Here is a 9124-nt window from a genome sequence, read left to right as displayed (position 1 = left end):
CGCTTGCCAGAAAGACAGAGAGAGACAGAGAGACAGAAAGTGAGAAATCACCCCCCAAGGGGTTGGCCATACCGCAGTCCCTTCTCCTCCATTCTCCTCTTGCAATCTTGGGCACGCATGCACACATGCCCGACATGATTTGAAGACACCAGGTCCGGGACTCGAACCACAGTTGACTACATGGCAGTTCAGTGACAAGTCATTATGCTAACTGCTTGTCCCTTCTCTATTCCCTTCTCAGGATTTTTGGGCACACACACACACAAATGTGTGCACGTGCCTGGCATGATTTTCAAGCTGCCAGGTCCAGGGGTTGAATAGTGATTGGCCATGTGGGAATCTAGTACTTTAACCGCCATGCCACCTATTGGCTCCTCTCTCTAGACTCCTTTTATTTTTCCTTCCTTACCTCTTAAACATTGCAGTATTTCACTTTCTTTTTCATATAAATATGCGATTCATTTATTTTAATAATATTTTATAGGGACCAGCAGTTAGCGTAATGGCTATGTCACTGAACTCCCATATAGCCGACTGCGGTTTGAGTCCCGGACCTGGTGGCTTAAACTCACACCGGGCGCATGTGCGTACGTGCATGAGTGCATGCCTAAGAACCCAAGAGGAGAATGCGGCGTGGCCATTCCCCCGGGGGGGGGGTGATGGTGGTGGTGATTTCTCGCTTTCTATCTTTCTGTCTCTCTTTCTGGCAAGCGCATGCACCCTATAGCAAAAACCTCTCCAAAATAATAATAATAATAATATTTTATAGTGGCAGTCTTAACTACATAGTTTCCATTTACTAATAAAGTATGTACTGCATTTTGAGGCATGTCGTTAACATTGATAAGAATTTTATAATTACTATAAGCTATTCCCTAGCTGTGTTTGTGTGTGTGTGTTTATTTTTTAAAGACAGTTCTTGGCATGTCACTATCCTACTTCAGCCTCCTAGCTGAAACTACAGGTATGTATCACCTAGCCACCATGCCAAACTCTTTTTTAGCCAGGGTCTTGCTGAGATGTTGCCTAGATTAGCCTGAAGCTCACAGTCCTCCTGATTCAGCTTCTAGGAGTCAGAGGGATTACAGGCCCATGCCACCACAACCAGACTTTAGGTTGGACAGGAATAAATCTAAGCTGCATATGTAGTCCCAGCTTGGGGAAGAACAGCATTTTAACAGAGTAAGCCACTACAGCTGGACCTAGGTTTATTATTTCTTTTCAACTTCCACCTCATTTCATCGTTAAAAATGTCAAGAGTACCCTGAGTTCCTTGACTATGTTTTCTTAACATAGTATACCCTCTTATACCTTAGGTTATTAGGATTTGTCTTCTTTATACCAATAACCTTTTCGTATTCATAGCCAAAGATCATTCCTCAGTTTATTACCTCTTGACCTTTCAGTTACATTTACTGCCATCAATCTTGGTTCTTAAAGCTTTCTAATACTGGCTTCCAAAACACTGTGATTTTTCAGTTTTCCTACTATTTTTTCTGATTGTCTTTTTAAAAATTATTTTATTTAAATTCATTTGTTTATTCACTTATTCACTCATTCATTTATTTTAATTTGACCAGAGAGGGGAAGAGAGAGAGAGATAAAGTAAGAAGACAACCCTCCAGGTCTGGGACTCAAACTACAGTTGGCCATGTGGGAGTCCAGCGCCCTTAGCCACCATGCCACCTGCTTGTTCCCCATTTGTCTTCTTTTTTAAAATGTTGGTATTTATTAATTTCTTCCATAAGAGTGTATGTGTGTGAGAGAAAGGCACCCCCAACAGGGTACCCACCCTGTGACCTATAGTCTCCTCCATTTTGGGTCATGCACATGTGCATCTGGCACTCAGGGATGTCCCAGGATATGAACCCAGAACCCTTTTGTGAGTAGGTTAGACCATCTACTAACATGTGAAAACAGTTGGACCACCACTGAGTCACAACCTGGTCCCTCATTAGTCTTCTTAATTAACCTACTTGGTGGGAAGAATGCCCCAAAAGTCAATCTTTAATCACTGTTTTTTCTAATTTCATGTTTTAGGTTAGGGTAGTTTATCAATTCATGAGTTCTCTCTTTCTGTCTGACAACTCCTAAATAAATAACCATTTTAATCTTATTTGCTAATATCTTTATATTCTTTTAAACTGTCTAAAACAGTTCTTCAGTTGTCTATTAGCACCCCCTCCTATAGTTTCTATAATTAACTCATTTTTCCAATGTAAACAAGTATTTTTCTTTTTTTTGGAGAGGTTTTTGCTATAGGGCGCGTGCACTCGCCAGCCAGACAGACAGAGACAGAGAAACAGAAAGCAAGAAATCACCCCTCCAGGGGGGATGGCCACACCGCAACCCCTTCTCCTCCATTCTCTTCTCGGGATCTTGAGCACGCACGCACATGTGCCTGGCGTGAGGTTTAAGCCACCAGGTCCGGGACGCAAACCGCAGTCAACTACATGGGAATCCAGCGACATGGCCATTACGCTAACTGCTGGTCCCAACAAGTATTTCTTTCTAAGTTTCTGGTTGCCACCCTATTTCTCCGATCTATGAATATTTCTCAGTTCCTTTGACTCCCATTCTCCTAATAGCTAACCAGAACCATGGATTCCTTCTTTACATTTCCTCTCAAATGTGCTTCTCCTTCTCCATTTCCGTATCAAGAGCATGGGATATCCTTTTTTGCTTTAATCATTACAGAGGGTATGCACATGAGAAGAGAAAGAAGTGAGCATCCTCCACAAGGTCTGGTAACATGGCTATCCCCTTCCTTTCGGTCTTATAGTCAATGTAGATCCTGGACACTCACGTACACGCGCAGCATGTTTTGGGCTGATGGGGTCCAGATTTGAACCACAGTCACCACATGGAATCTGGATTTTCTTGAGCAGTGCATTACTGCTGTGCCACAGAACTGGCCTTACAGGATATCCTAATGTAGCTCTCTTCTTATTCCTTTTTTTTAATTGTGGAAGATATCTAACATAAAATTTACCACACCGACCATTTTTAAGTGTACAGTTCTGTGACACTGAGTAGAGCAGACTGCTGTGCAACCACTATCATCACCCATCTCCAAAACTTTTTCCATCTTCCCAAATTGAAACTCTATACTCTTTAAAAATTACTCATTTTTTGTTCCTTTTTAAAAACCCTTGTAGTTCTTTTTCTATTTTAATTCACCCTACATAAAAATAATAACAAAAATAATAATTCTGCGGGACCAGCAGTTAGCATAATGGCTATGTCGCTGGACTCCCATGTAGCCGATCGCGGTTTGAGTCCTGGACCCGGTGGCTTAAACTCACACCAGGCATGTGTACATGCGTGCCCAAGATCCCAAGAGGAGAATGGAGAAGGGATTGCGGAGTGGCCATCCCCCCTGGGGGGTGATTTCTCGCTTCCTGTCTCTCTATCTCTCTCTTTCTGGCGAGGGCATGCGCCCTATAGTTAAGTACCTCTCAAAAAAAAGAAAAAGTAATAATAATAATCTTCTGCAATTAAGATTTAACTGTCTTTCCCTGTTAAATATTTGGAGATTGTTTTTTATTATTTATCCGATTAAAAGCAATAGTCATTCTTTGAATGCAGTTATTTTTTAAAATAGTTGCTGGTGGCAATGGACTAACACTGATCAAAAAATTCATTTTAGGAACCAGCAGATGGCATAATGGTTTCATTGCTGGACTCCCATGTAATCGACTGTGGTTCGAGTTCTGGACCCAGTGGCTTAAAACTCATGACGAGGGGTGTGCATGCATGCCTGAGATCCCTAAAGGAGAAATGAGGGGAAGGAACTGTGGCGTGGCCATCCCCCGAGTGGGTGATTTCTCGCTTTCTAGTCTGTCTCTATCTCTCCAGCAAGGGCATATGCCCTATAGCAAAAAATCTGTCTTAAGAAATCATTTCAGTCAGACATGTCTCTAAAACAAAAACCTTGGTTTAGAATACAAAAAAAAAAAACAAAAAACCAAAAAACAAACAAACAAAAAAAACAGAACAAAAACAAAAACGAACTGTGGCCAAAGTTCTAATAACTGAATACTTGTGATAATACTATTGCAATTACTATTTTCAGAAAAATACCTCAGTTTGAGTCTCTGTATGTCTAATTAAATTGGATATATACTTCTAGGGGTCATCAGGTAGTGTGGCAGTAAAGGTGTTGGACTCCTAACATGGCTAACTGTGGTTCAAGTCCCAGATCAGGCAGCTTGCTCTCTTTCTCTCTTTGTATCTCTCTTTGGCGAGCACACGTACCCTACAACAAATTAAAAAATAATTATAATAGTAAACAAAACAAAAATTAAATAAATAATTCTTTAAAAAAAGAAAAATACTTCTAAATAATAACTGACTGACCAGTAGTTAATCTAAGTAATGATTAACTTATTTCATTAATTTTAGAATTATAAACTAGTAGTTAATGCTTAATTTCTTTAAAGCAAAACAATTCAATCCCATTACTAATCTGTTTTTATTAAATAGTTCTATTTCATAAATTTATCTAATACTGGTACTTAGTCTATGCTTTTAAACATATTATTCCTGTAAGACAGAAATTGCATATCATCAAATCATTCTGTACAGGATCTAGAAAAATGAAGAGTTTGGTAGTTAAGATTTAAATATGAGGGACCAGCAGATGGGGGGAATGGTTACATCGCTAGACTCCCATATAGTTGACCATGGTCTGAGTCCTGGATCCAGGGGCTTAAAATTCATGCCAGGTTCATGTACGTGAGTGCCCTAAATCCTGAGGGGACAATGGAGGAGAAGGGACTGCAGTGTGGCAATCCACCATGGGGGGATGATTTCTCACTTTCTGTCTTTCTCTTCAGTGAGCACACATACCCTATAGCAAAAATCTCTCTCAAAAAAAAGTTTAAACATGATAAATTAAAACTATTATGATGTATTATTAGTAATAATAATGGTGATGTAATTCTAACAAGGAGAGAAAATTCATTCTGTATGTTAGACTATTTCTAATAAGCCTCAAACAAGTATTCATATTAAATGAATATTCTTTCATTGAGAGGAAAAGAGTGAAAGAGAGGGAGGGAAGAAGAAATGGGAAAAGAAAAGGAGGAAAAGACAAAGGAATAAAGAAGAAAGAAAAAGAATAAAAGAAAGGTATATATTTTAAAAACCCACATTTACAAATAATTCATTGGTTCTAATCAAAAACATGATAATACAGCTTTTTCAGTTGCTTAAGAGTACATAAGGAAATGACGACGGCCAAGGCACAGACCAAACTAACCTTGGACAAACTATTACAGACTGAGTATCCCTTATCCGAAATGCTTGGGACAAGAAACATTTTGGAGTTCATTTTTTTTGGATTTTTGAATATTTGCGTGTATATGTAAATGAGCTGTTTCAGGGGATGGAACATGAAATTCATTTGTTTCATATACTGAAGATAATTATATATAATATTGTTGTATTACAGTTCTTTGAGCCACATTAATTTAGCATGGAATTTTCCAGTGTGGAGTCGTATCAGTGCTCAAAAAATTCTAGATTTTGGAGAATTTTGGATTTGGAATTTCCACATTAGAGATGCTTGACTTGTATTGCCAATTAATTAAATTGAGCTCAGGTAAAAACTTGGAGACCTTTTAAAAAAAAAACCTAAGTCATCTTCTATTAATAATGTTTCTGAACACTAGATGGCAATAAACTGTATGTTTACATGAAAGTAAAAAGATTCTTAAGTAAAAATTGAGTTACTTAGTAGAGAAGACATAAATGCCTCCACTTCACACAGATCAATTTTTGCCAGCAATTCTTACCTGGGAAGAGGTCTGTACATCTCATAAAGATCTCCCAATAAATTAGTCCAAGTGCATACATGTCTACTTGTTTCAAAGCAGATTCACAATCCCTCAGGTTCACAGCTCCTTCTAGCACTTCTGGTGCCATATATCTGATTGTGCCAACCTGATAAATTAGAGTGATTTTTTTCAGAAACAGAATGTAACATATTCTAAAGGGGAGACATTAGACCAGAAGTTACATGTAAATTTTAATCATGTTAACATTCTATTTGATCCTAAGCATGCCACTGAACCTTTCTATATCTTATTTTTATCTATATAATGACCTTCATAAATAATTAAGTCAATTTTAGTGAATACTATTCACCAATCAAAAAGGAGCTAGACCTTTCTATGTATATCAACATTAAAAATCTGTAAGACATAAAATGAGAAAATTGCAAAACAATATGTGTACCATTTAATATTTCCAAAAATTCCAAATATATATATTTCCAAATATATATATACACACACACACACACAAAGAAAAGGTCAGGAAGGATATGTTACACATTCAATACCAGAAATTAACTGTCTTATCTCAAAATTGGTAACTCCTCTTTCAAAAATCAGTTCCTGGGACCAGCAGTTAGCGTAATGGCTATGTCACTGAACTCCCACGTTGCTGACCACAGTTCAAGTCCCAGACCCGGTGGCTTAAACTCACGCCGGGTGCGTGTGCGTGCATGCCCAAGATCCTGAGAGGAGAATGGAGAAGAAGGGATTGTAGTATGGACATCTCCACTGGGGGGTGATTTTTCGCTTTCTATCTCTTTGTCTCTCTCTGTCTTTCTGGCGAGCGCACACGCACCTATAGCAAAGACCTCTAAAAAACAAAAACAAATCAGTTCCTGCGAACTTCCTCCTAACACTTGTAAAAATGAGTGGGTACAGGCTGTAGTGTACTGATCTGCAGTGCTGGGTGCCACATGGCTGACTGTGGGTTTCAATCCCAATTCAACCTGAAATGCTCTGGGTGTGTGGCTCCAAGATCCTCAGAAGCTGGAGGGCTAGGGAAAAATGAGACTCCATTGAGAATGCTTGTCTCTTTCTCTCTCTCATGTACTCTCTGATTAAATAAAGAAACTTAAAAAAAAAAAAAAGTGGAAATGACAATGGTTTCCAAAACAAACTGATGACCTTTGCAAAGACCTTTATACAATGTCTTTTCTATTTCTGCATTTTCAATTCCTAATATCCTATCGCTAGCAGTATATAAGGATAATGACACTAAGTTGTGGATCTTTTAATGCAATTCATTAGAATTTCGAGGTAAGTTGGTGTGATGCCTTTTGTATATTCTTACCTCACTTATGGCTGCATTATCTTCCTCCCCTGGACGCACCAGTCGATTTCCAGTCAGTCTCATGGACAACCCAAAGTCACTAATTACACAGGTTCCATCATTTTTCACCAGGACATTTCTGCTGTTTAAATCTCGATGGGAAATTGCAGGTTTGTAATGATCTGTTTGAGGATAATTTCAAATATTTATTAAAGCTTAAATGATACTATTGAACATGAAATTAACATGCAGGAAATAGGACCGACATGACTATAAGAGATATTGTTATTTTTCTGTCCATAAAAAAGGACATAAGACATCAAAATTCCCACTTGTTCACCACTATTGTCCAATATATTTGATACTGGAACTCTTGTTGCATGTATTGTTAATTAGACATTAAACATTCAACTGAAACTAAAAGCCAAAATGCTGTTGCCTTTAATTCTATCACATACTTATTCTCTTTCTTTCTTTTTTTTTGGGGGGGGTTGCTATAGGGTGCGTGCGCTTGCCAGAAAGACAGAGAGAGAGAGAGACAGAAAGCTAGAAATCACCCCCCAGGGGGGATGGCCACGCCGCAATCCCTTCTCCTCCATTCTCCTCTTGGGATCTTGGGTATGCATGCCCATGTGCCCAGTGTGAGTTTAAGCCACTAGAGGTCCGGGACTCAAACTATGGTTGACTACATGGGAGTCCAGCGACACAGCCATTACACCAACTGCTGGTCCCATTCTCTTCCTTTCTCAGACAGCAAAAGGAGGCAAAGCACAAAGGAATACTTGGTATAAACACCTACACACACACACACACACACACACACACACACACACACATGCACACAAGGCTAGCTGTTTACAATAAGCATCAGTGAATAGAAACTAAAGTGGCTCTAAATTTTTATATAAATCTACACTGTTGTCCTATGGCTTCACAGATCACATGTGACAACACATCTCAGTTATGCTCTGAAGTTCAGCCACCTTTCTAAGCCCACTTCTGCTCTTCAAATCTAACTAGAAATAGTTTTACATTAGATTGGGAGAATAAGTGAAGGTGCTGGTGTCGCACAGCAAGATATGAAAGCCTGTCTTTTTATTTTATAGAAGCAAGGTAGTGTTGTACTTACTCTATTACTTGTCTAGCCTTATCACTAGACTATAGGTTCTGTGAAGTCAGAAAGGGAATGTGTTTAACCTGATTTTTTCCTTTTGAGAGATTTTTGCTGTAGGGTGCATGTGCTCCTGGACTCATGAGAGACACAGAGAGAAAGCAAGAAATCACCTCCTGGGGAGGATGGCCATGCCGCAATACCCTCCCCTCAACCCCCTCTCCTCCATTCCCCTTTCGGGATTTTAACCATAGACATACACACACCCAGCATGAGTTTCAAGTTGCTGGGTATGGGACTCAAACTACTGTTGGCCATGTGGGAGTCCAGCACCTTAACCACCATGGCAACTGCTGGTCCCTGTTTCATCTAAATTTTAAAGGCTTAGCATAGAGCACACAATAAATGCTTGCTTACTAATAGAATCTAACCTAAGCCCCCCATCAAAAACATTACATTCTTCTTCTCTATAAGGAAACCTTATATAAACCTTACATTAAATAAAGTCATAGTTCTGAAAATGACAACAAAAAGTTTATAGCACAACTCCTGAAATTTAAAATCTCTCAAGGTAGGGCCCAGCAGATGGCTTAATGGCTATATCGCTGGACTCCCATGGAGTCGACCGCGGTTCAAGACCTGGACCCGGTGGCTTAAACTCATGCCAGGCGCGTGTGTATGCATGCTTAAGATCCCAAGAGGAGAATGGAGAAGGGATTGTGGCATGGCCAACCCCCCTGGGAGGTGATTTCTCGCTTTCTGTCTCTCTGTCTTTCTGGCAAGTGCATGTGCCCTACAGCATAAACCTCTAAAAAAAGGAAAAAAAGAGAAAAAAAACTCAAGGTATACAAAGAAATAGAGCAATCAAAGCAAAGCAATAAGTTTATTCATTTGTATTTAGGC

General features: G+C 39.2%; 1 protein-coding gene across 1 annotated transcript in view; it reads right to left on the bottom strand.

The window, feature by feature from the left end:
- Window positions 1-9124, bottom strand: part of BMPR2 (bone morphogenetic protein receptor type 2) — a 197093-nt gene that overhangs the window by 19847 nt on the left and 168122 nt on the right. Inside the window, exons 8-9 of the mRNA XM_006153051.3 lie at window positions 7132-7292; window positions 5799-5946 (exon numbers count right to left, since the gene is read on the bottom strand). Of these exons, the coding sequence (XP_006153113.1) occupies window positions 5799-5946; window positions 7132-7292 (309 nt within the window). The remainder of the gene's footprint in view (window positions 1-5798; window positions 5947-7131; window positions 7293-9124) is intronic.

The sequence above is a fragment of the Tupaia chinensis genome, unplaced genomic scaffold (genome assembly GCF_000334495.1).
Source record: "Tupaia chinensis unplaced genomic scaffold, TupChi_1.0 Scaffold000361_2, whole genome shotgun sequence".
In the NCBI taxonomy this organism is placed as follows: Eukaryota; Metazoa; Chordata; class Mammalia; order Scandentia; family Tupaiidae; genus Tupaia; species Tupaia belangeri.
This window is presented reverse-complemented; position numbering and strand designations above follow the sequence as displayed.